The sequence below is a fragment of the Heloderma suspectum genome, chromosome 15 (genome assembly GCF_057233095.1).
Source record: "Heloderma suspectum isolate Gila_16-S chromosome 15, 16-S_ref, whole genome shotgun sequence".
In the NCBI taxonomy this organism is placed as follows: Eukaryota; Metazoa; Chordata; class Lepidosauria; order Squamata; family Helodermatidae; genus Heloderma; species Heloderma suspectum.
The window spans coordinates 2850684-2875326 of NC_139472.1; the positions used below are offsets into that span (position 1 = coordinate 2850684).

Genomic DNA, 24643 nt, shown 5'->3' on the forward strand with positions numbered 1-24643 from the left:
ACCTGCCTTTCTCCACTGTGCCGCTCGCCTTGTGGGTGCATCTTGCACAGTTCTCCCCCAAGCAAACCCACCAGCTTTCTCCACAGATCCTCTTTGGCCCCGAAAAGGCCTCTGGTTTGAAGAACCGCCCCATACCATCGAGCGGGGTTCACGATCTGGTAGACATGATGCAAAAGGAAAAGGGAATGGGGAGGGAAGAGGAAAGCAAGTGTTGCAGCAGCAACAGCTCTTCCTCTGGCCAACTGATGAGGTCAGCTTGGTTTCCCTCTTGCTCAATGCTCTTCCTGAAAGGCCAGCTTCCTGATGCCCCTGGGTCTCCAGGCAGAAGCTCTGCTTTCCCAGGGTAGCTTTTCCCCTTGCTGCCATTGTTTTTAACAACATTTTATTGACGGTTGTGACTGCTCTGTAAGATGAGTTGGATCCAGACATAGTCATCCTTAGAGTAGACCCATTGAAATCAATGGGTCTTTAGCTAGTCACAGCTAACTTAAGTTCTGTTGATTTGATTTAATTGATTGATGAGTTGATTTGATTTGATTTGTACCCTGCCTTTCTATCTAAAGCAATGGAACTCAAGGCGACATGCAAGCATAAACGAAATTTGATTAAAATGGTAATAAAACAAACACATTAAAACATAATTTAAAAAAACCAACACCAACAGAATGAAAACAGCATCCCAGCAGATCTGCTTACACACCAAAGGCCTGCTTGAATAAAAAGGTCTTTGCCTGCCCACGAAAGGACAGCAGAGAGGGACCCAGCCTAGCCTCCCTCAGCAGGGAGTTCCACCTGGGTGCAGCCACCAAGAAGCCTCTCATGTCACCACCAAACATACCTCTGAAAGAGGTGGTGCTGAAAGAAGGGCCTCTCCCCACAGTTCTAAGACTTGTATGGGAGAAGGTGATCTTTCAGGGAGCCTCCTCCAGGGCCGTAGGGGTAGATCGTTGACTGCAGGTGCTCATCGTGACTGTGTCCCCATAGCCACGCTCCTGAGGAGAGTCCAAAAATGCAGGCTTATTGATGCAGATCAACAAACCAATTCTAGCAGTTTACGTCTCCACCAGGAGCAGGTCTTTTGTCAAGCGAATAGGTCTGAATTGCCCATTCGAGACCAGGCCACCCCGAAAGGACTTTGCATCACAACAGGGAACAATATATTCCTGCCAGGAAAATCCATTTCCCCGCTGCTCCTAGGAGGATTGCAGCTAAGCTGACAGAGAGCAGGCAAGTGGGGTGGGGGGCAAATTACATCGGTTCCCCTGCTACTAAAATAGTCTCAGTGTTGCGTCCCTGTGAGCCCTGCCTCCACCACACCACTGCTTATGGTCTCTTCCAGGGTAACCTTCCCCAACTTGGTGCTCTCCAGAGGTTTGGGAAAACTGCCCCCATCAGCCCCAGCCAGCATGGCCAACGGTCAGGGATGATGGAAATCCTAGTCCAAACCATCTGCAGGGCACTGCAGGTTACAAGTAGGGAGGGATAAATCTCTTCATTTTGGTTTCTTTCGCTGTCTCATTTTTCCAGTCTTAAATAAGGTTTATCCTGAATGTTGAGCATTTTTCCAGTCTTAAGTTTGGTTCATCCTGAATTTTGAGACTTTTTTTGCAAATGTCTGCATGAAAACCCATACCCATTTGGGGGCACATTTCCTAATAGGTGCATCTTTAAGCACAATTTTACATCATGTATCATTTTTTCCCAAGTAAATTTCCAAACGGAATGCATTTTTTACATTATTTTCACCAATTGATGTCCTTTGGGGTGCACTTTCCCCCTAATGTATGCATTTTTGATTGGATACCTCCATTGCGAAATTTGGAGAAATGTGAATGGCAGGAGATAGCTGCATTTTGGCTTACAAATTTGTTCAAAAGTGTGAAATTAGGTCAGTTCACATTAAAAATGCAAACCCAATGCATTTCTCCCTCCTGCCCCAGCCGCTAATTGCCTACCCCTGCTCTAGCCACTACACTGTATTGCCTCAGGAGGTGTCTAGGTAGCTTGTGCTCTGGTGTGCTTTCCCCTCCGTTAAGAATCAGTCGTTCATGTTGTCACCACCGACGGGACTTAACGTTTTGTGAGATCTGGCAGCTTGTTTATATGGATGTTAATCAGCTTTTTCTGTCCCCATCTTGTCACTGGCCAGTTGCTGCCACAGCCAATCTATATCCTAATCTCCATCAATTAATGAGGAACACTTTACGCCCGCTCTGCCCACCCCACCCCACCGACAAGCGCACCCACCCCAACGCCACCGTTATCGAGAAAGAACAAGTCCGCCCGCCCACCCCCACACTTCCCTTTTCACTTTCTGCTAACCTGGTGCACCCAATTAGGCATTTGACACCCGAACCCGGTGATAAATTGTTCCTGTCATCTGCTCTCTGTCTTTCATTAAACAGAAAGATGGGAGACAGGAGAGGCGGGGCGGTTTGGAGGCTGAGAGAAAGAGGAGAAAGATGTGATCTCCCATGCTTAGCGGAGCCAGGTACATTAATTGCAAAATGGCCATTTGCAGCATGAAAAAGCATTAATTAAATTTATGCAATCATTATCTTTAAATAGTCATATCTTCAGCATGATCACCCCTTCCTCGTTTCCCCTCTCCTCCACTAAGTAGTTCTAATCCCAGCTCCCCCTTCCAAGACTTATCTCAGGATCAGCAGCACTGTACGTGATTTCAAACTTCCAGGTGCAGAAGGAGCCGGAAACACTTGTCTCTGAAACTTGGGGGGGGGGTCCATGCTGTGTTGATTCCCCACCACCATGGCCATGTCTGGGTCATATTTTTGATGACCCTGTGGTGAGGCCTGTCCCCCAATACCTCGCGGTTTCCAATTTGGGAGGTGAAAAGAGCAATTTGGGTGCAGTGGAAATTTCTTCGCCAAAATCACTCGGATTCTGCAGATTCTCCGCTCCCCCGCCCTGCCCTGCTTTCATGGTTGTTGCAGCTGCTTGTTTACAGAATGGAATGGGTGCATTCAGAATCCTCCATTCTTCTATTTCGGTTTTTAAGCTGCAGGCAGGGCTGGCGCCGAGGGTCAGCATGGTTGGGCAAGTGCCGAGGGCCCACACCCCAGCAGGGGCCCACTGACAAGAGCCCCCGGGACTTGTTCCATCTCTTCACCATTGCAACTGCTTGGTCCCTGGCCTCTCGCTCTGGCTCAGGCAATGGTGGCGGTGAGAAGGACACATCCCAGCCTCCTTGTTCCCAGGCTCTCTGCCGGCCAAGCAAGCGAGTGCGAGCAAGGACGAAATAGAGGGTAAGGAGGAGACAGTGACAGTGAGAAGGCAACCTCACAGAGGGAGAGGGCTCATGGAGGGTGTCTTGCCCAAGGGCCCTCAAAAACCTGGAGCTGGCATTTTTTCAAGATTTCTTTGTTCTTTTCCACCAAACACCATACATGAACAAATTCCCTGAGCTTTCAGTTCCGCCGGCTCATAAATGTATTTTTTCCAACTTTTATGTGACTGATGCAACCATGCACATGGATAAAACCACCCCCCAAAAGCCGCCGTCACAATCTCATACACGCAGTTGCTTCGAGGTTGTTTTTCGGAGAGGTTTTATGGATGCTCTTTTCTGTAATTGTTAAAACACTGCAAACAAGCACAAAAGACCTCCAGCAATCTGGTTGTCTCGTTTCATTTCACTTCCTACATTTCTGTACCGAAGCTCTCTGGGCTGTTTACAAAGATTAAAACCTTAAAAAGTCTTTATAAAAAACCCATATACATGCAAACATATAAACAGGCAGCACCCAGAGAGATACGCATAAATCTAAGACAACTTAAAAAAATCAACCACAAGAAAAGAGATTCCTTTTTGTGTGGTGTGTTTTGCTGATGCGCAGATGTGCTTCTGTGCATCGGTCAAACACTGCACAAAAACAGTCTGGACATAGCTAGTATGTACACCAGGGCTGGATTGGGGGGGCCTAGGGGGGTCAGTTGTGGAGGCCCTCCTGGGGGCTGAGGCCACCAGCAGCTGCCCAATGGTGCTGACCCTAGGTGTCCGGCCTGATGTACAATTGCACAGAGGTTGATTTTTCACAGTATTTTAACAATCATAGAACTGGGAGGGACCTTTGAGTTTATTTAATCCGACCCACTGCTCAGTGCAGAGATCTTGCTATCTGGCTTCTGCTTATAAACCTCCAGTGAAGGAAAGACCATCTCCTCCCAAGACATTCTACTCCACCCAGCGACGAGTGAATCTGCTTCTCCTGCATTTGAATTTTTTAAATCTCAAGAGCTTTCATTTCTGAATATGAAGAACTTCACAATTTTTAGTAAATTCTCATCACAAACAAACAAAACTAAATTTGGCACTGGCCAAATTCGACAGGTACAAGTATTCCCAGCAGCTAGAGGACCATGATATACCTCCTGCCATAGAGCTGTTAAAAATGAAAAAAAAGGGGGGGGGGAGTAGCAACCTTAATTAAACACTAACCTGGTTGAATTCACAGGGACTTGAACCCAGGCTTTTAAGAACTAAACACTCAAAGCCCTGGACCTCAGCGAACAAATCTGTCATTTTTGGTTTCTTCCACTTTCAGATTTTTTTAGTCTGAAATTAATTTTGTTGTGCATATGGAGAACTCTGTAAATTTCACTGAATTCTCGTCAAAACTGAACTAAAATGAAATTCCCACCCTTGTCTAGTTCCACTATTGAAGAACTATTTCCCTTAGGAAGTTTCTCCTAATGTTTAGCCGAAATCTGCTTCCCTGCCATTTCCACCGATTGGTTCTAGTCCTGCTGTCTGGGGCAACAGAGAACAGCTCTGCTCCATCTTATTCGTGACAGCCAGAGTTACTACTGTGGTAGATTGTAGGGATGCTGTGGAAATAGTATATCTTGATTTCAGCAAAGCATTTGACTGGATTTCCCCATGGTATCCTTGTTGACAAGATGGTAAAGTGTAGGCTAGAGGCTATGATTGTTAGGTGGATCCACAGGTATGTTGGAAGAACTTTCGAACCACTCTGTGAACTGAAACCCAGTCATCCTTCACAATTTGCACTTTTCCAGATTTTGCAATGGAGCTCTCCAGTCAAAAAATGTGCAAAGAATGCATGCATTGGAGAAAATAATGTTTGAACATGCATTATTTAAGAACACCTGCTTGCCAAAAAAAAAATGTGTCTATTAGGCAAAATGCCTGTAGTAGGACAAATGTGCATAAAAATGCTTATGGATTTTAAGGACACTTTGAAGAGGGGAATTAAGGTTGGGACAAAGCAAACTTAAGACTAGAGAAATTCTCAAAGTTCAAGATGAACCAAAGTGAAGACTGGAGAAACGAGAAAGTCAGAGAAACTGAAATTAACAGGTTCATCCGTCTCTACATAGAAGTCATAATGCAATGGGACCTGTCCATGGTGCTGCTTAGAGCTCCTTCCTTAGAGCTCCTTAGAGCTCCTTCCTTAGAGCTCCTTCCTTTTTCCCACTTAAAGGTAAAAGGTAAAGGTGTCCCCAACCAGTCGTGTCCAACTCTAGGGTGTGGTGCTCATCTCCATTTCTAAGCCGAAGAGCCAGCGCTGTCCAAAGACGCTTCCATGGTCATGTGGCCGGCATGACTGAACACCGAGGTGCACGGAACGCTGTTACCTTTCCCGCCGAAGCGGTACCTATTTATCTACTTGCAATTTCTTGCTTTCGAACTGCTAGGTTGGCAGGAGCTGGGACTGAAGACGGGAGCTCACTCCGTCACGCGGCACTCGGGTCTCGAACTGCTGTCCTGCCGACCTTCCAGTCTGCAGTTCAGCGTCTTAATCACTAAGCCACCGCGGCCCACTTAGGTGGTTTTAAACTAAAATAGCATCAGCTGGCAGTAGCACCCAAAGGCATTGGCTGCCAAATACCAATATTTTGGGTGAATATTCAGAGACTAGCCATGCACAGTTTGACATCAACGTTTTTACTTTGATTTGTGTATTTATTTTTTCATTTATATCCTGCCTGTCTTCCTCTAGTGAGAAACACACGGTGGGCCTCCTCCTCCTCTCCATTTTTTATCCTCACCACAACCCTGTGAGGGAGGTGAGGCTGAGAGTCAGAGACTGGCCCAAAGTCCCCCAGTGAGCATCACGGCTGAGAGGGGACTAGACCCCAGATCTCCCAAGTCCCAGTCCAACGCTCTATCCACTACACTGCACAGGATCTCACAACCTTCAGGGGCAACTGAGAGAAAATTACTTTCAGACTGAGCAAAGAATATGCACAACTCTTTCAACAAAGATCTCTGATGCCCAGCATTTATTTGGGAGGGGTGAGACAGTCCAACCACTTTACGTGTTTACTGTAGGCCTTTTCAAGCTGGACGAATTGTTGCACCAAGATAAATTTAGCATCACCCATGTGTGAGTGGCTAGCGCAAGGAAGGGTCCTCTAGGAGTTGTTCTATTCCAGCTCCCATTATCCTTGTGGCTATGCTGTCTAGGGCTGACGCAGTGCCACAACAGCTGGAGGGCCAGGCACCCCCACCCCACCCCTGGAGTAGCATCATATACAGGATGGATGGGGTCTCAATCCAGCCCTCTGGAGATCCCCAGAGGGGCCACACCCCTTCCCCCAGCCCCTTCCCCAATGCCCAGTCATTTTGTGGTTTTCTGGCTTGTATGTAGGTTTTTCCTCCATTCTAGAAGCGGTAAGTTAATGGCAGTAGGAGCTTTAAGCTACAATATGCTGGTATATTTTTTTCATTTTGGCTCCACCCCTTTTGCCTTTGGCCCCTCCCTGTTGCATTTGGCCACACCCACTACTGGGTTGCAGCACCCAAGAGCTTCTCAAATGTTGAATTTGGCCTACAGGCAGAAAGAGGTTCCCCACCCCTGGTAATACAGTCCACTTTGGAAAGGGGCAGCGTTTTGTCTTCCACTGGAAGGGCCATTTCTCATTCAAGAAAAAATGCAATGCAATTTGATTACTGGTAGAGTCCACTTCTCCTCTCCTTGCTGCAAGAACAAGTCCTTCTTCACACAGCACAGAGTTAAACTATGGAATTCACTACCACAGGATGTAATGATGGCCACCAATTTGGATGGCTTTAAAAAAAAAAAAAGGACTTAGACAAATTCCTGGAGGAGAAGGCTATGAATGGCTCCTAGTCTTGATGGCTCTGTGCTACCTCCAGTACCAGAGGCAGTGAGCCTATGTACGCCAGTTGCTGGGGAACATAGGCAGGAGGGGGCTGTGGAGCTCATACCCTCCTTGTGGGTTCTTGGTCAACAGCTGGTTGGCCACTATGTGAACAGAATGCTGGCATTGAGCAGAGGGCTGGACTCGATGGTCTTGCAGGCCCCTTCCAACCCTACTATTCTACGATTCTGTTATTCTATGACTAGATGGACCCTTGGTCTGATCCAGCAGGGCTCTTCTGATGTTCTTATGCACATGAATGCAATGATTTTCCTGAAAACCTGTATTGCCAATGCTTATGCACACTCCCAAGAAAACATGGGGTTCCTGTGGTAAGGGAGTGTGTGATTGCGCCGTCGTTCCTTGTCAAGTTGCACACCAAAGCCAAGATCACCCCGAAGTCCCTGAAATGAGTGAAAATTGCCACCACAAACCCACTGAAGCTGGAAAAGACAGAGAGGAAGAGAAAGAATGAAATGCCTTTTCTTTAATGCGCCAAATGACGCACACAGTAGGCAGAGAGAAAGCTGGCGGTGTGCAATTGCGGCTGAATTTCCCCTTTTCTTTCATTTGCTTTCCAAGCCGGAGTTATTATTAAATGTTTGATTTGGGATCTCGCTGGCTGGCACCACATTTGCTGAACTTTATCGGGGTTATTTCATCTCCCCGAGACCTCTCTCTCTCTCTATTTCTTTCCCACCCTTCCTCCCCCAATGGAGGGCCCCGGAGGCGTTGGCTTGACTTAAGTGGTGTATCTTACACTCTAGTTAAGCTGGACTTCGACTGATTGCAGCGCCTGCTTGATCAGACGTGGGGAGAGGAGGGGGGAGAATGAGAAAGGGAGTTCTGCAGCAGATACGCAAGACTATCAGGGAGCCAAGCAGCCTAGCCGCGGGCTGGAATATGCCACTCGACAGGCTTTTTGTAGTACAGGTCTCTGTTACATTTATAGATACTTCTCGCAGCTATCCTGGAAAAATGAAAAGAAAGAAGCAGAGAGGGGGAAGTGGGGAGAGGCTCAAAGAATCTTGCTAAATCTTGTTTGGAAGCAATGAGCCACCACCCTCAGACCATTACCAGTGTCAGCGGGGGGTTGCGATGGGAGGGGGGACAGATCAGCTTAGCTAAGAAATAGGCAAGAGAAGGCGAGGCATAGCAGAGAGTGGGGTGCATCTCAGATGGGCTTTGTCGATTTGTGCTGGTAGGGGGCCGACAAGGAGGGGAACTAGGAAGGGCTGAGCATTGCAATGGAGGGGGATTGGTGTAAAGCACTTTATGAGGGCTTGAATTTGGTGGATGCTGTGATGCATGGCGGCAGGTTTTGGTGGCAAAGTGTTGTGGCAGGGTTGTTCGAGAGCAGGGGTGGGCAGAAAGGAGATCTCCTGATGTTTGGGACTTCAGCTCCCAGCATTCCTGACCGTTAGCTGTTCTGGCAGGGGCTTCTGGGAGTTGAAGTCCAAAACATCTGGAGATCTACCTTCTGCCCACCCCTGTTCTAGTCTTCCCCAACCTGGTCACCCTCCAAATGTGTTGTACTACAACTCCCATCTTCCCCAGTCAGCAGGGCCAGGGGCCAGTATACATGAAGGCTCCATTCCTGACCATCAGGGCTACATACTAAGAATCTAGGAAATAACCGTGCTGTGTCAGCCTAAGGTACATCTAATCCTGTATTCAGTCTCCAGCAGTGGCTAGTTAGATGTCTACAGGAGGCTTGTGAATAGGCCATGAATGTGATGGCATTTCCTCTGTTATTTTCCCCTAAGTCCTGATTTTCAGGGATAGACAGAGGCAATCTATGGAGGTTCCATTTCTCTATGAAGGCTCCACCTCCATGAATTTGTCTAATGTTATTTTTTTTAAGCCAGTGTCCATCACCACATCTTGTGATAGCAAGTGCCACCTGCTAAGGAAGTATTCTAGGAAGGTTGTTTGCTTTTCTCAATGGGAAGCCCACTGTTGTTCCCCAGCAAATGGTTTTGAGAGGCAAACTGCCTCTGATCTTGGGGGTAGCCATCATGACAAGTAGCCATCATGCGTAGCAGACATTCATAGCCTTATCTTCCATGAACATATCTAATTCCCTTTAAAGGCTGCCTTTGTTCGTGGTGGTCACTTCATCTTGTGGCAGCAAGTTCCACAATTTAACTATGCCTATCTACTACCTGTCAGTTTAATTGGGTTACTCCAAATTCTACAATTATATGAGAGAGGAGAGAGGAAATATGAGAGAGAGAGAGAGAGAGAGAGAGAGCAAGACAAAGACAAACAGAGACAGACAGACAGACAGACAGACAGACAGAGGCAGAGAGAGAGACAGAGGCAAACACAGAGAGACAGACAGGCAGAGGCAGAGAGAGACACAGAGAGACAGAGGCAAACTGAGAGAGACAGACAGGCAGAGGCAGAGAGAGACACAGAGAGACAGAGGCAAACAGACAGACAGACAGACAGACAGAGGCAGAGAGAGACACAGAGAGACAGAGGCAAACACACACACACACAGAGAGAGAGACAGACAGACAGAAGCAGAGAGAGACACAGAGAGACAGAGGCAAACAGAGAGAGACAGACAGAGGCAGAGAGAGACACAGAGAGACAGAGACAAACATACACACAGAGAGACAGGCAGGCAGAGGCAGAGAGAGACACAGAGAGATAGAGAACTGCCCCAGAGGTGTGGACACCCAGTTCAGATGTTGTTGCAAATAGGGATGTGCAAGAAATTCATTTCAGTTTGTTTTTGGCCAGAATTTGGCCAGTTCACACCTCCTGGAACTGAGCGCCATCTACGGTCAGAGTCTGCGAATTTTCGTTCTTGCAAATGAGGAACAGATCCAAATGTGTTCGAAAAACAAACGTTTGAAAAATGCACACGAAAAAGTGCATGCTATTGAAAAACAAGCGCAAACACTCCTCGGTCAATGGGAGAACAATGCACGCATTTCAAAAAGGCGCACAGTTGATGTGTAGAAAATACTGAAAATTTTGAAAATACTCCTGAATGTTTTTGCGAAAAGAAAAAAAACCAGCACTTGCAATCTGACCCAGACATCAGTTGAAACAAGCTTTGGGGTGGAATTTGGAGGTCCTGGGCCAGCTCAAGTTTTGCTGATTTGCACATCCCTAACTACAGCTCCTATCAGCTAGCGTGGCCAATGGTGGGGGATGATGGGATTTGTGGTCCAACAACTTCTGGAGGGTCAGACGTCCCCTGTCTCTGTTCTAGCCAGTCTCCGCTCCACTGATAATTTCAAAAACATGAGTAGAATCAACCAGTATGTTCTGTGCCCATTTTTCGATCATTGCTTCTCAACTTGAAGGAGGAAAAAAATATCTATCTTTAATGTGCATTTAAAATAGCCGCTGTTACCAATTCCCATTGTCAGGGGAAATGGCTCTGTGATTATGCAGCAGGTATTAACAGTGAGGAATGTGGAGGAAGGGAGTTTACTTTGTCACTGGGAGAGAGATAGAAGGAGGTTTAAGGATCTCAGTGGAGAAATTGGAAATATTAAGTTAGGGACGAGGGAAGCGTCCCTTGAATACTCTCAGGGGATTAGGGAATGTAGAGGCGAGCGAGAGAAAAGAATCCTCTTTAATGATGGCGAGATCCGTTCCTCATCAAGGGATTCCACCGAGAGCGAGATATAGTCTCAAGCAGGCCCTAGGAATAAACATGTCCCAGCACTTTGGACTTTTCCTTCCAGCCCAAATGCCTCTGCCGTCAATCTAATTCCAGGCAAGCTTTGCAAATATTGAGATTGGAAGTACCAATGGGGGGTGGAGGTATCATGCTGCCATTAAGAGGAAGGATGATCTTCCTCTTGTCTTGCGGAGCTGGGGAGAATAGTAACCCTTCTTCCAGGCTGCTTGCTCTGTGTCCCAGGAGGCCAGAACGTAGAGTGGTTAACGATTGTCCCAGGGAATATCTGGTCCCCCATCACATAAGAACAGCTTCATAGTCCACCCATGTAATCCAGGGCTCTGGAATCTCTGGCCCTCTGGCATTCCCCTGAGTGTCACACCCTCTTCCCCAGGTCCCACCTCCTTTCCACTAACCACCGCTCGCTTGGTCGTTTCCTGGCTTTTGCACAGTATTTTCCTCATCCTAAAAGGTTGAAATGCCTCTCCAACGGCTTAAATTCTGGCACTCAGAGCTTTCAGCTAAAACGCGCTGATACATTTGGTATTTCTGGTGTTTTTGGTCTTTGCCTTCCGCCCCGCCCACCATTGGCATGTGGGCCCCAAGAGCTTCTTCAAAATGGAATTCAGCCCTCAGATGAAAACTTCCCTAATTTAGGGCGCAGTCCTATGCACGTTTAGACAGAAAAACATCCTCAAAGGGCTGGCTGGGGAATGCTGGGAGCGTTAGGGCTTTTTTCTGTCTAAACCTGCATAGGATTGTGCCCTAAGTCCAGCATCCTGGATGCGTCTTGGATACCTGTGAGTTAAACACAGGAGTGTTGGCCTGCACCCATTTTTGTCATCCTCCCCGCCCCCTCCATGCCACTCCAGACTGCAGGCACAGGAGTCACCCTTTCTAATGCTCCCCTCTTTAAACCAAAACTCAGTAGAAAATGAGCAACCCTGGGGAAAGGACAGCTGAGAAGTTTCTGACTCACACAGGCAGAGCGAACCAAGGGAACACTCCTTGCGATCATAATGCGAGTGGGGGGAAAGCTTGTGACCCTGAGGCAGACAAGTGGCGATGGGCAGTTCAAGAGCAGACCACGCCCTCGCCCTCGCCACTTAAGAAGATCTCCCGTAGCACTGATAAGAGAGAACTTCAACCAACTCCAGACTGCTGCCAATCCAACGGTCTCTGTATACAGCAAGTCAGGAACACAGACTGATTCAGACCGTTGGTCCATGTTACACGGGAACGTAGGAAGCCGCCTTCTATGGAGCCAGGCCCCTGGCCCATCTAGCCTGGTATTGTCAGCACTGATTGGCAGCGGCAGCTCTCTAGGGTTTCAGGCAGGATTCCTTTTAGCCCTACCTGGAGATGCTGCCGGGGATCGAACCTGCGATCCAACATGCAAAGCGGGGGCTCTGCCACCGAGCAACGCTCCCCCTGATTGGCAGTGGCTCTTCAGGGCTTCGGATCTGGCTTGTCCCCTACCTGGAGGTGCCAGGGATTGACGCTGGGACCTTCTGCATGCAAGACCCGTGCTCTCCTGCTGAGTTGTGTCCTTCTTCCCAAAATAAATGAAGATTAGTCCTCATGGTTCTAAAAGAAAGGCTCGAGTTGAATAAGAATCCGGCTTCTACCAAGGCAGACCATTGAATCAAATGGCTCCCTGGGGGCCCTTTCCAACCCTGCTTGGAGATGCAAGAGATTGAACCTGTGACCGTCCACATGCAGAGCTCAGTGCTTCTGCCACTGAGCTCTGGTCCATCCATATTGACTACCCTGACCGGCGGTGGTTCCAGAGGGCTTCAGGTCTTGCTCATTCCCAACGCTTGTTGGGGATGCCAGAGGCTGAGCCTGGGGCTGAAGCTGAGCCTTCTTCAAGCAATGCATCTGCTCCGCCACTGAGCTACAGCCCTTCACCAGGAATGAGAATGGAGTTGTGGCTCAGTGGGTAGAGTTCCTCCTTTGTATGACGAAGGTATCTGGTTCGATCCCCAGCATCTCCAGCGTTCTTTACTTTTGTTTTTTTGTTTTTAAAAAAAGGATCTTAGATCACAGGAGACGTGAAAGACCCTTCTCTGTCTAAAACCCTGAAGACCCTGCTGCCAGTCAAAGCAGATAATACCAGACTAGATGGACCAGGTAGAAAGCAACTTCCAACATTCTCTGTTTTCATTCCTGATACACTGCTGTACATCCTTCTGTTCTCTCCATATTTGTATCTCGGGTTCAAACATACCAATAAGGCACCTTCTACATTCATATGATACAGTGTTCTGGCTTGGGATGGGAGAAGAAATTTGTCTGGTTCACATTTAAATCCAACTTACCCAATTTTTCACTTTCAAATTAACATGCTCACAGAGAGGAAGGCCAGGATCTCTTCTCAATCATCCCAGAATGCAGGACACAGAATAATGGGCTCAAGTGACAGGAAGCCAGATTCCGGCTGAGCACCAGGAAAAACTTCCTGACTGTTACAGCAATACGCCAATGGAACCAATTGCCTGGGGAGGTGGTAGCCTCTCCCGCACTGGAGGCATTCAAGACGAGGCTGGACAGCCACCTGTCAGGGATGCTTTGACCTGGATTCCTGCACTGAGCAGGGGGTTGGACTCGATGGTCTTGTGGCCCCTTCCAACCCTACTATTCTATGATTCTATGAAGACCTACCCAGAACTTCCATATCCTTTGCAATTTGTGCTTCTCCAGATTTTGCAATTGAGTTCTCAGTCAAAAAAAACCCACAAGTCTATCTTAGAGGAATTGCACAAAAAAATGTGTATATTGGTAAAGATAACATTTAAAGGATGCATTATATTTAGAAAATTGTAAAAACATAAGAAGAACCCTGCTGAATCAGACCAAGGTCCATCTCGTCCAGCATTCTGTTCACACAGTGGCCAACCAGCTGCCTGTGGGAAACCCAGCACCAGATACCATCATCGTCGTCGTCGTCATCATCATCAATATATGGATGGCATCAGATAAGAACTTAAGAGCCATGTTGGATCAGGCCAAGGTCCATCTAGTCCAGCATTCAGTTCACGCAGTGCCAAGCAGCTGCCTGTTGGAAACCCACAAGCAGGTCACAAGTGCAACAGCACCTTCCCACCCATGTTCCCCAGCAACTGGTGTACATAGGCTCACTGCCTCTGATATTGGAGGTAGCATCAGGACTAGTAGCCATTGATAGCCTTCTCCTCCATAATTTTGCCCAGTCCCCTTTTAAAGCCATCCAAATTGGTGGCCATCACTACACCCTGTGGTAGCAAATTCCATAGTTTAACTCTGTGCTGTGTGAAGGAGTCCTTCCTTTGATCTGTCCTGAATCTCCCACCAATCAGCTTCATGGGATGACCCACTGGGGTTCTAGTATTATGAGAGGGAGAGAAAAATGTCTCCCTATCCACTTTCTCCACACCATGCATCATTTTCTACACTTCTGTCACATCTTGCCAAATCGCTTGCCAAAAAATGTGTATATTAGGCAAAATTGTGTACAAAAAGTGTGTGCAAATTTTCATGGAAACTTTTTTAGAAGTCCCAACATTCAGGACGAACCAAACACAAGATTGGGAAAATGAGAAACTGAGCAAAACTGCCATATTGATCAGTTTCCACGTCAGCTGTGGCCCAGAAATGGTGTGTTTCTAGCACTCCAAGTAAGTTCCATGGCCAAACTTGTGAGGAAAGGGAGAAGGCTTGCTGGACAGAATAGTTCCTAAATTTAGTTCTTGCCGGCTGCTCCTTTGAATCCTGCCCCTTGAATATTCCCATGCAACCTCTCCTCCAGATAAAACTGATGGCTTCTTATTGTCCCCTCTCAGTTTTTCCCTGATAACCCCATGCCCCTGAGACCCAGTGGTCTTTCCCTACCCAACGACACCCCCACGCGCAACCTCCAAACCTAAAATAAAGCTATCGATGGCTGAGATTGGTTCACCTAATTGTGCTTCGCGCTCCAAAGCCACCTTCATTTATCGTAAAGGGCGCACATTTCCTGGCTTGAGCTTCCACGGACAGAGGCCCTGGGGCCCAGCTCAGAAATGGAGAGAATTAATTACATTGGGGGGGGGGAGAGAGAGGGGGAAAAAACCCTTCTTTTAAAGTATGGGAGAGAGGGTGATGAAATCCCAGAGGGTGGAAAGTGGTGGCATATTGGGGGGCGGGGGGTGTCTGTTGAAACAGTAGCAAGGGGGAGGGATGGACACTCTTCAGAAAAAAGTGGGAAGTCAACTGTCTCATTTCAGGAAATCTTATTAAAGTTTGTAGAGAAAAAATGTCCATTTCCTATTCCTCATCGCAAGCTATTACGAGTGGGAGGTAGGTACCATCACATCCAAGAACATTGGGAACAAGAGGGAACTTTTGATATATAGACTTGAAATAACCTGGAGAATAAAGCCTGACATCACTCATGTGCGCCAAGTGTCACACTTTAGAATATTTCATCCATGCTGCTCTTTAACTGCTACCTTGGCTACGGTACTCTTTGATTCACATCAGAGTACATGAAGAAGGTGGAAGGCTTCAATATTTCTGTTACGTAAGTCACCATTATATATCTTTATCTATCTATAGATATAGACTGAGAGAGAGAGACAGAGACTGAGAGAGATTGACTAGGTTCTGACAGATGGCTGTCCAGCCTCGTCTCGAATGCCTCCAGCATGGGAGAGCCCACCACCTCCCTAGGTCATGGGTTCCATTGTCGTATTGCTCCAACAGTCAAGAAGATTTTCCTGCTGTTCAGCTGGGATCTGGCTTCCTGTGACTTGCGCCCATGATTCCTTGTCCTTCACTCTGGGAGGATCGAGAAGAGATCCCGGCCTTCCTCTCTGTGACAGCCTTTCAAGTCCTTGAAGAGCGCTATCCTACCTCCCCTCAGTCTTCTCTTCTCAAGGCTAAACATGCCCAGTTCTTTCAGTCTCTCTTCATAGGGCTTTGCTTCCAGTCCCCTGCTCATCTTCTTTGCCCTCCTCTGACCCCTCTCCAGCTTGTCTGCATCCTTCTTAAAGTGTGGTGCCCAGAACTGGACACAGTACTCCAGATGAGGCCTTACCAGTGCTGAGTAGAGAGGACTAATACTTCTTGGTATTTGGAAGCTATGCTTAATGCAGCCCAAAATAGCATTGGCCTTTTTTGCAGCCACATCCCATTGCTGGCTCATATTCAGCTTGTGATCTACAACAATTCTGTACCAGATGCTGCAAAGTGTTGGGGAGTGCTTATTGGCTTCACACCTGCTTGTAGGTTTCTCAGCAAGATTGCATGGGTCTCCCCACAACCACACAGCCTCTCGCTCTGACAACTGAAACTTCTTTGAACTGCAAACTTAACTTTGATCCTGCGTTGGATTGGAGGCCTAGAGGGGAATTTGAAGGGAGCAATTGATAAGAAGGGGGAAATGGGGTGAGGGAAGGAGGAGGAAGACTGCTAATCGCTGTGACTGACAGGTCGACAGATTTCCTTCCCGATAAAGCCCTATCGGATGCGGAGAGGCTATTGATTTTTTGTTAGCAATGGTAATGCTCCAAGAAGTAATAAATTATAGGAAAGCAAGGTCAAATGGGAGAAATATCAACCCTTTCCTCAAGAGTTCAGCTCTTCCTTTGGGATTTGAGAAAGCAAGTAGGGACATTGTTAGAACTTAAGTTGTAGGGATTAGAAGAGTGTAACCCTGTCAAGCTTGGAGGGTCCCTGTCCTCACAAATCGTGGCAGGGCTCTGAGGTGGTTTGCTGTCACTGGGGTGGGCCACGGAAGCAACCAGTATACCTCTGGGGATCCCAGATTAAGGGTGGGCCACAGAAACATCTGGAATGGCTCCATGGATTCTGGATGAAGCTTCCAGAATGGAAATCCAAGATTAAGGGCAGGTCATGGAAGCTTCCAGAATGGCTCTAGGGATCCCAAATTAAGAGTGGGCCACAGAAGCATCCAGCATAGGTCCTGGGAGCCCGGATTTAAGGCAGGCCACAAAAGCTTCCAGAATGGGAACCCAAGATTCAGAACAGGCCAGAGAAGCTCCAGAATGGCTCCAGGGAGTCTGGATCAAGAATGGAACACAGAAGCATCTGGAATGGGCTCAAGGATCCCCAATTATGGATGGATTTAAAGGAGTTGGCCACAACTCCCCAACAGGCAAAGAGAGAGCCTCTCTCTTCATGTCCATTCTCTCTGTTGGGAGGTTGGGCTTGAATTTCTCCCATGCAGAGCCCCTGACAGGGACCCCGGTGCTCAGGTATGTCCTTGCTGGTGATGTCCGAGCAGCAGACATGAAGGCATCAGGAGGGAGCACTTGGATCGTCGCCATTCCCTGCTCACACTTCCATAGTGTCGGTCAAGGAGCGCGGGTGGAAGCAGGTCTCAGTATGGGTCTTAGCCAGGACAGCTGAGTAGAACCTTTGGCTGCAGGGAGCACACGACTCCCTTGTTACAGCAGTTTCACGGGCTGCTGGTCTGTTTCTGGGCAGAATTCAAAGTCCTGGTTATGGACTATAAAGCCGTATACAGCTTGGGACCAGGCTACCTGAAAGGGTGCCTTCTCCCATACGAGCCTGCCCGGTCCTTAAGATCGTCAGGAAAGGCCATTTTTTGAAGACCACCACCTTCAGAGGCACGTTTGGTGGCGATGCAAAAGAAGGCCTTCTCGGTGGCTGCTCCCTGGCTGTGGAATTTCTTGCTAGGTTCGCTCCCTGTCTGTTGTCCTTCCACTGGCAGGCAAAGACCACTTTATTCAAGCAGGCCTGTGGCGTGTGAGTGGGTCTGTTGAGCTGGATGCTGTTTTTACTCTGTTGTTGAGTTTTTAATAGTTTTTCATTTTTTAAATTGTGTTTTAATGTATTGGCTTATTGTTGTTGTTGTTTTCACAGTGATGGTAAGCCACCTTGAGTGCCATTTTTGGGCAAAGGCAGGGTGCCAATCCAATAAATAACAAATAGACCTTCATGATCTTGAGGAATCTACCTCTGGACACCAGTTGCTGCAGAAGTTGTTCACGCCCAGCTTTTGGACTCCCCAGTAGCATCTGGTTGACCACATGAATGAGGACGCTGGGCTAGATCAGCGGTGGGCAACTTGTGGCTCTCCAGATGTTTTGGCCTAAAACTCCCATGAGCCCTAGCCAACATGGCCAATGGTGAGGGATCATGGGAGCTGCAGGCCAAAACATCTGGAGTTGTCCACCTCTGGACTAGATGGGACCTTGGGCTGCTCCACTGAGGCAGTTCTTCTTTTCTTGTTAGACAAAATAGTTAGGAAGAATACCTCCATGTGTAGGACATTACCTACAAATACAAGAAACAGACAGCAGGAGAAGGGTTTGTATACTTCCAACTGACAACTGTAGGCAACCAACAGACCACTGTTGGGAACTAGACACTCTGCTAGACATGGGTCTTTGCCTTGACCCAGCAGGGCTCTTCGGATGTTCTCTCTCCTCAGTTTCATTTTCTTTGTCTCCAGATTTCAAGCATTTAAAAAAAACACCCATGGATTTCTGGCTTTGGGTCTCTTCTTGCGGGAAAGATCGGGTAGGTGGGTGGTGCTGATTATTATAATCCAAGCAAGTAAGGAACATCAGAAACATTGTCCGACTTTTTCACTGATGTGATGAAGCCAACCTGTGTCTGGCCTGTACCACTTTACACTTTGGGGGGAGGCTGAAGTGACAGAATCCTCCTCCACTGAAAGAATCATATATCAGGGAGAGAGATTCTCGTTTAGCCTTTCACCTAACGTGCTAAGTTTTCTATGTGCCAATCATTTTTTCCTCCTATAGAGGAACATCAGGTTACTTAAGACCCCACCTACAATCTGAAGTGGTTCGGCCAAGATGCAGAACTGAACTAAGCTATAGAGTGGCCCGATCCTGTGTGTTGCATTCCAAACTGCCCAGGGCCTTTGCTGAGTGCCCCTCTGTCAATCCTCCAGGCCTGCTTTATGGACGAAGACAGAAGATCAACATCCAGAGGCCTGGCGACTTGATTTCGGCGAAGGAGCCATGTGACTGGGGAGGGGGAGGGAACGCTCTCTCAGACCATTTGCTGGTCGAATAATATTCCTGCAGAAGCTGCCGTGTGTCATTTCAAAGAATAAGTCCTCCCACTAGGAGGTTAGCAAAGGATAAAAAGCTTCCGTCCACCTCTTGCCAGGCTCCAAATATTTCCAATTTGGTGCATTAATTGAGGTCAATGAGATTATGCTACATTTTCAGATTTTTATTTTTTTCAAAAAAAGAGGCTTTTGAGCTCCACGCCAGCCTCCCAAGGTGATCGCCGACTCCTCGACACTCTGCCGATGCTGACGAGGCGGCCGGTGCTTCCTGGGCTCGGAGTGTCGCCAAGGAAAGCCAAGTGGCTTGCTGGGGATTCCAAAATGAGGATCTGGCCAGAGGAGGAAACAGAAGCCAAGCCTTGGTTGGCTTAGGAGGATCTCACAACTTGCAGCCATCACCTTTGCATCACGGCTAATTCATGCAGGCAAATTGCCTGTGGTCTTCCAGATGTTGTGGGACTACAACCCCCATCAACTCTGACCATGGGCCATGCTGGTTGGGGATTATGGGAGTTGTGCTCCCATAGCCTCTGGAGGGACATCGGATCCCCCACCTCTGAGCAAGGCAATTCTCCTCCTTCAGTTAGCCGTGATCGCAAAATAGAACTTCCACATCCAGAAGCAGTATACCTCTGAATGCTCGGCTCTGGGGAACAAACACAGGAAGGCCCATAGTGCCATGCTGTGTTGGTGAGTCTCCCAGAAGTATCAATTTGGCTTCGGCAGGAAATCAGAAATCTGGTCTCATCCAGGAAGACAAAATTCTTGCGTTCTCCCATAAGGCATTGCTCTAAATTTATTTATTTATTTATTTATTTATTTATTTATTACATTTCTATATCGCCAGCTCCCTGTCGATGTACAGAGCTGCAATTAATCGATGCCAGAGCCTTCACAGTAGATTAGAGTTTTCTCCTCTGTTAATCAGCAGTGGCATCTTACACTTTTCCCTGCCTGCCCCCATTAGTATCACCTTACATCAGGGGTCCTCAGTGTGGTGCCTGTGGATGCCTCAGCACCCGCAGGTGCCTCCAGCGGGGCCCACAAAGCTCTTCACTCCCTGCCTCCTCAAAAGACAAAACATTGAAAAATGTTAGGGCGCCAGGTTCCCCTTCCTGTTCCTGGACCTGCCGCCGACCAGCTGTTCAGCGGGCAGGAAGAGAAAGCAAGGCAGAGGGAAGCGGGAAGAGAAAGGGCAAGGCTAGAGGCTGGGAGTGTGGGGAGAAGCAGCAAGATAAAGGGGTGAGTGGGGCTAGGAGCCAGGAAGGGAGAGAAAGAAGGCGGCTAGGGATGGGGGAGGGAGCGGAATAGTGAGAAAAGGGGTTGGGGGGAGAAAGAATGGGGCTAGAGGTTAGGAGAGGGGAGAAACAGTGAGGTAAAGATGGGGGGGAGAAATACTGAGGAAAGGGGTTGGGGAGAAAAATAAGGCTAGAGGATGGCAGTGGAGAGAGCGCGCCAAGGGGAAACGTCTGTGTGGGCAGAAGATTGGGCAGGCCAGGAAGCAACTCTTTCAATTCCCCCTCCCACCCAGCCTCTACCCTCGCTCTTTCTCTCTCCCCCACCACCTCTTGATTAGCCAGCCCCCCAATGGCAGCCATTATGGGACTAGCTACATCCTCTGTGGGAGCCATTTTGAGGTGGTGCCCACAGCAGTTTCTCAAATTCCCAAATGGGCCCAAGGAGGTTGGCAACCCCTGCCTTACATGATCATGGCAACAGTGAAGTCGCCACCAGCTTGGCATCAGTTGTTCTACCACATGCTGTGCACGCAGTAGCATAACATGACTGTGGCAGCACGGGCGCTCCTTGTGACAGCCCCCGTAGCCGCTCCCCCAAGTAGGGGCCAAACGTGCAGGTAGCTGCCATGATCCTTATCAACAACAGAAGGCCTTTTGTCGAGCAAATGGGTCTTCATTGCCCGTTCAAGGCCAAGCCACCCCCTAACCATTTTGCATCGCAACAGGGATAGCTCACAAAAATATATTGTTGCTGGAAAAATCCACCAGTACTCTGCTACCCTCAGAGGAAGGGGGGCGTTCCAGTGGTGGGCAAAGCCAGAGGCAAAGGGGGTGGGGCCAAAGCCACACAAAAAATACCTGCGAGTTTTAGCTTAAATCTCACCTTGCCAGTCATGAAGCCTTAGGAGAGGCACTTCAGCCTTTTAGAACGGGGAGAAATACTACTCAAATGCTAGGAAAACATCAAACAGGGAAAGGGACGTGGCCTTCTAAAAAATTCCAGAGGGCCAGATTGCAACTCCAGGAGGGCCGGATTTGGCCGAATGTTTAACACCCTGGTTTATTGTTTGTTTGTTTGTTTGTTTATTACATTTCAATATCACCCCATAGCCAAAGCTCTCTGTACACAATGCTAAGCTAGATGGGCCAATGGTCTGATACCATATAAGACTATTGTCTATCGCACTTTGTCTCCTGGGTAAAAGTCCTATATTTGGTTCATTTTCATGTATCACACTTACAACGCACTGTTCCCCCAAGGTTGCACAGTGCCATTGAAGCCTCTCCTTCCTAGCTGTTCTCTGCACGTCACTGTTACCTTTTGGAAAGTCTGGTGTGACTTACAGCAAAGTTGCTTTATACAGAGAAAGCGTGGCAACACAGCATTTAGTATTGGAGGCAATAAATGCAGGCTACAGCCAGTTTAAAAGAAGTTCAAATCAACTTACTTTATTAGTGCTTTGATACACATTGTCAGAGAAGGCGATCTGACACTGTTTAACTGCAAGCACCCCCTATTGCTGGGTGTGTGAGCATAAGCGACCGACAGCATGCGATATGGTTACTTGCTTCCTTGTTTATTTTTATTTGCTTACAATATTTATATACCGCTCCACATCAAAAGATTTCAGAGCAGCGAACAGCAAGATAAAAGAATTAAGCCAGGTTAAAACAGTTAAAACATTTCAAAAAGACATATTCTAATAAGGCTGAATTTAATAACCCACAGCTGGTCACTCAGGGAAGGCCTCTCGAAATAACGATGTCTTCAGGTGGCACTGAAAGCAACGCAACGTTGGCACCTGCCTGACCTCCAAAGGCAGGGAGTTCCACAGAAAGGGGGCCACCATGCTGAAGGCTCTTTTCCTGGTGGACTCCAGCCGGGCCATGGGTCCATGTGGAACCACTGTCTTCTTACAGGGAGACCGCAGCATGGCACTTGTTGCAGAGGCAAGAGGAAGAAGAAAGAGGAAGGGGAGGGAGCAGGAAATAGGAACTGATCAGACAACAAAGGGGGATGAGCAAGACAAGTGATGCAGCATGTTCTCTATTGCCCCCTTGTGTCTGGAAGCATGCGGAGTTGGTCCTATTTTCCAACATTAATGTGCTCGTGCCATGGGCCGGCTGACCTGGGTCCCCCTTTGCCACCCTGACAGGTGATGAGTATCTTAAGCAACCCCAGTGGGGTCCCACCGCAGCCCCAGGCCGACTTCTCCATCTCCCCGCTCCATGGCGGCTTGGACACCGCCAACTCCATCTCAGCCAGCTGCAGCCAAAGGAGCGACTCCATCAAGTCAGTCGACAGCCTGCCCACTTCGCAGTCCTACTGCCCACCAACTTACACCACCACCGGCTACAGCGTGGACCCCGTTGCCGGCTACCAGTATGGCCAGTATGGGCAAAGTAAGCATTATTATTTTTTCATCTTTAACATTGAGAAATCAGAGGGTTTTAGACGGCCACCACTCTGGGTGTGCCTCTTCATCGGAGGGTGGCAAGAAATCATGCATAGGGGCAACTAGTAACCTCCTCCCAGGGTGGGCATTTCTGCTGGATCTGTGTGTGTGTGTGTGTGTGTGTGAGAGAGAGAGAGAGAGAGCGAGAGAGAGAGCGAGAGAGAGAGAGAGAGAGAAGCACTGGAAAGTGCCTGTGCATGAGACAGGGTAGGACTCAGACCAATTCGAACAAGTTCAGAGAAGGGCAACAAAAATGATCACGGGGCTAGAAACTTAAGTCCTATGAGAAAACGTGGAAGAAACAAGGTATGTTTAGGGACCACGCATGAGAGGGCCTTCTCTGCAGTGGCCCAACACCTTTGGAACAAGCTGCCGTCGGAGGTCCGCCATGCTCCGTTATTGCAGACTTTTAAGAAGGCCTTAAAAACATATTTTTTTACCTTGGCCTTCTGTTGATATGACTGCTACTGTTTTTGTTAACATCATCGTTGGTTTTATTGTTGGCTTTTATTGTTGTTTTCATTGCTTTTATATTTTTATCACTTTTAGTATTTTAATTGTTTTTATGTATTTTATTGTTGTAAGCTGCCTTGGGAAGGCTTCTGCCCTGAAAGGCGGCCAGGAAATATTTTAAATAAATAAATAAATAAATTTAGCCTCAAGAAGAGAAGATGGAGAAGGGATATCATAGGTCTCTGCTGTACATTCCCCATTTTTTTCCAACCTTGCATTCTATTCATCCTGAACTTTGTGAACCTTAAGTTCGGTTGATCCTTGAACTTTAAGAATTTCATCTAAACATTCACATGATCATTCATCAGATTTTTGTAAGCTTTCCTCCTAACACAGGGAACCTTCGTTCGCCATTTTGCATAATGTGCAGATGTCTTGCGAGTCATTTCCCTAGCCTTGTGCATTTTCATGTTATTTTCAGCAACAGACACACTTCTGTCTGCACTTTCGCACAATATACACGTCTGTTTTTAACTGGAGAATTCTATGGCAAAATGCAGAGAAGAGCGCATTTCAAAGGAGTTTCTGTTCACGTGCTGGTTCGCAAGTGCAAAATTCGGGGCGTCCACATCAATATGCTTACAGAATGGGTTTCTCTCCCATCCCTTGACCAGAGTTCTTCTGCGCATGTGCAGAGAGCCTTTCCTCTTTGCTACTGAGTCCCCCACAGCCTGGCCTGCCTCCATCTTGGGACAGAACAACCTTACCCAACCTGGTATCCCCCAAGCATTGGCCATACAAGCAGTATGGCCAATGGCAGTGCTGACTGGGAATTATGGGATTTGCAGTCCAACACGTCTGGAGCGACCCAGATTGGGCGAAGCTGTGACAGGGGGTCCTACCTTCCTGAGAGTATAGACTCTCTAGGTGGGAGGGACTTGAGCCTGCAAACCCCTCTCTTAAAACAGTCAACATCGTCTCTGCCTTTAATCTGACGAGCATCTTAAGTGTTGCTCGAAATGCCCAGGAAATGGGAAGGCGAAAAGGGGGCCAAGAGCGAGTTGCAAGGTTCCCGGGGTGAGAGGCTGGGTCCATTGGTCATTTCCACTGGGGCAGGAGGGTCAGCTCTCCCCCCTGGCTCACCAGGGTCACCAAAACCCAGGGGGATCTCACCCAGACACTTCACCTGCCGCCGTCAACACCAGGGATAAGCATGTGACCCAGTGAGGTTTTTGAAGGGCCATCCCCTCCTCCCCAGTGCCCTGCTTTCGCCCAGGGCTGACCTCCCCTTCCACAGGGCCGTGACTTCTTATTCCCTTTCTCCGTTTAATGTGCTTCGCTTCTGAGGCCAAATGAAAAACGTCTGGAGCTGCAAAGGGCAGGAACGGCTCCTCGACCTCTCCCGCCTCCTCCTCCTCTCTCTCTCCCTCTTTTCCTTTTTGGGGGGAAAAAACTCAGAGCTTGATCTGTGACCCTTCGACCTTCCTCTCGCTTCTGGATGCGAAGCCCAGCCACACGTGTGATTGATAAAAATCTTAAACAAATTCCGATAGCATGTATTTCCAATAAAGATACCCCGGGGCTGGGCGTTAGTCACACCCCACGTGTGTAGGTGTAGCAGAGGAGGGAGAGAAAGGAATACACAAATAAG

General features: G+C 48.0%; 1 protein-coding gene across 1 annotated transcript in view; it reads left to right on the plus strand.

The window, feature by feature from the left end:
- PAX7 (paired box 7) overlaps window positions 1-24643 on the plus strand; it is a 173055-nt gene that overhangs the window by 142327 nt on the left and 6085 nt on the right. Inside the window, 1 exon segment of the mRNA XM_084822026.1 lies at window positions 22240-22486. Coding sequence (XP_084678152.1) covers window positions 22240-22486 — 247 coding nt within the window.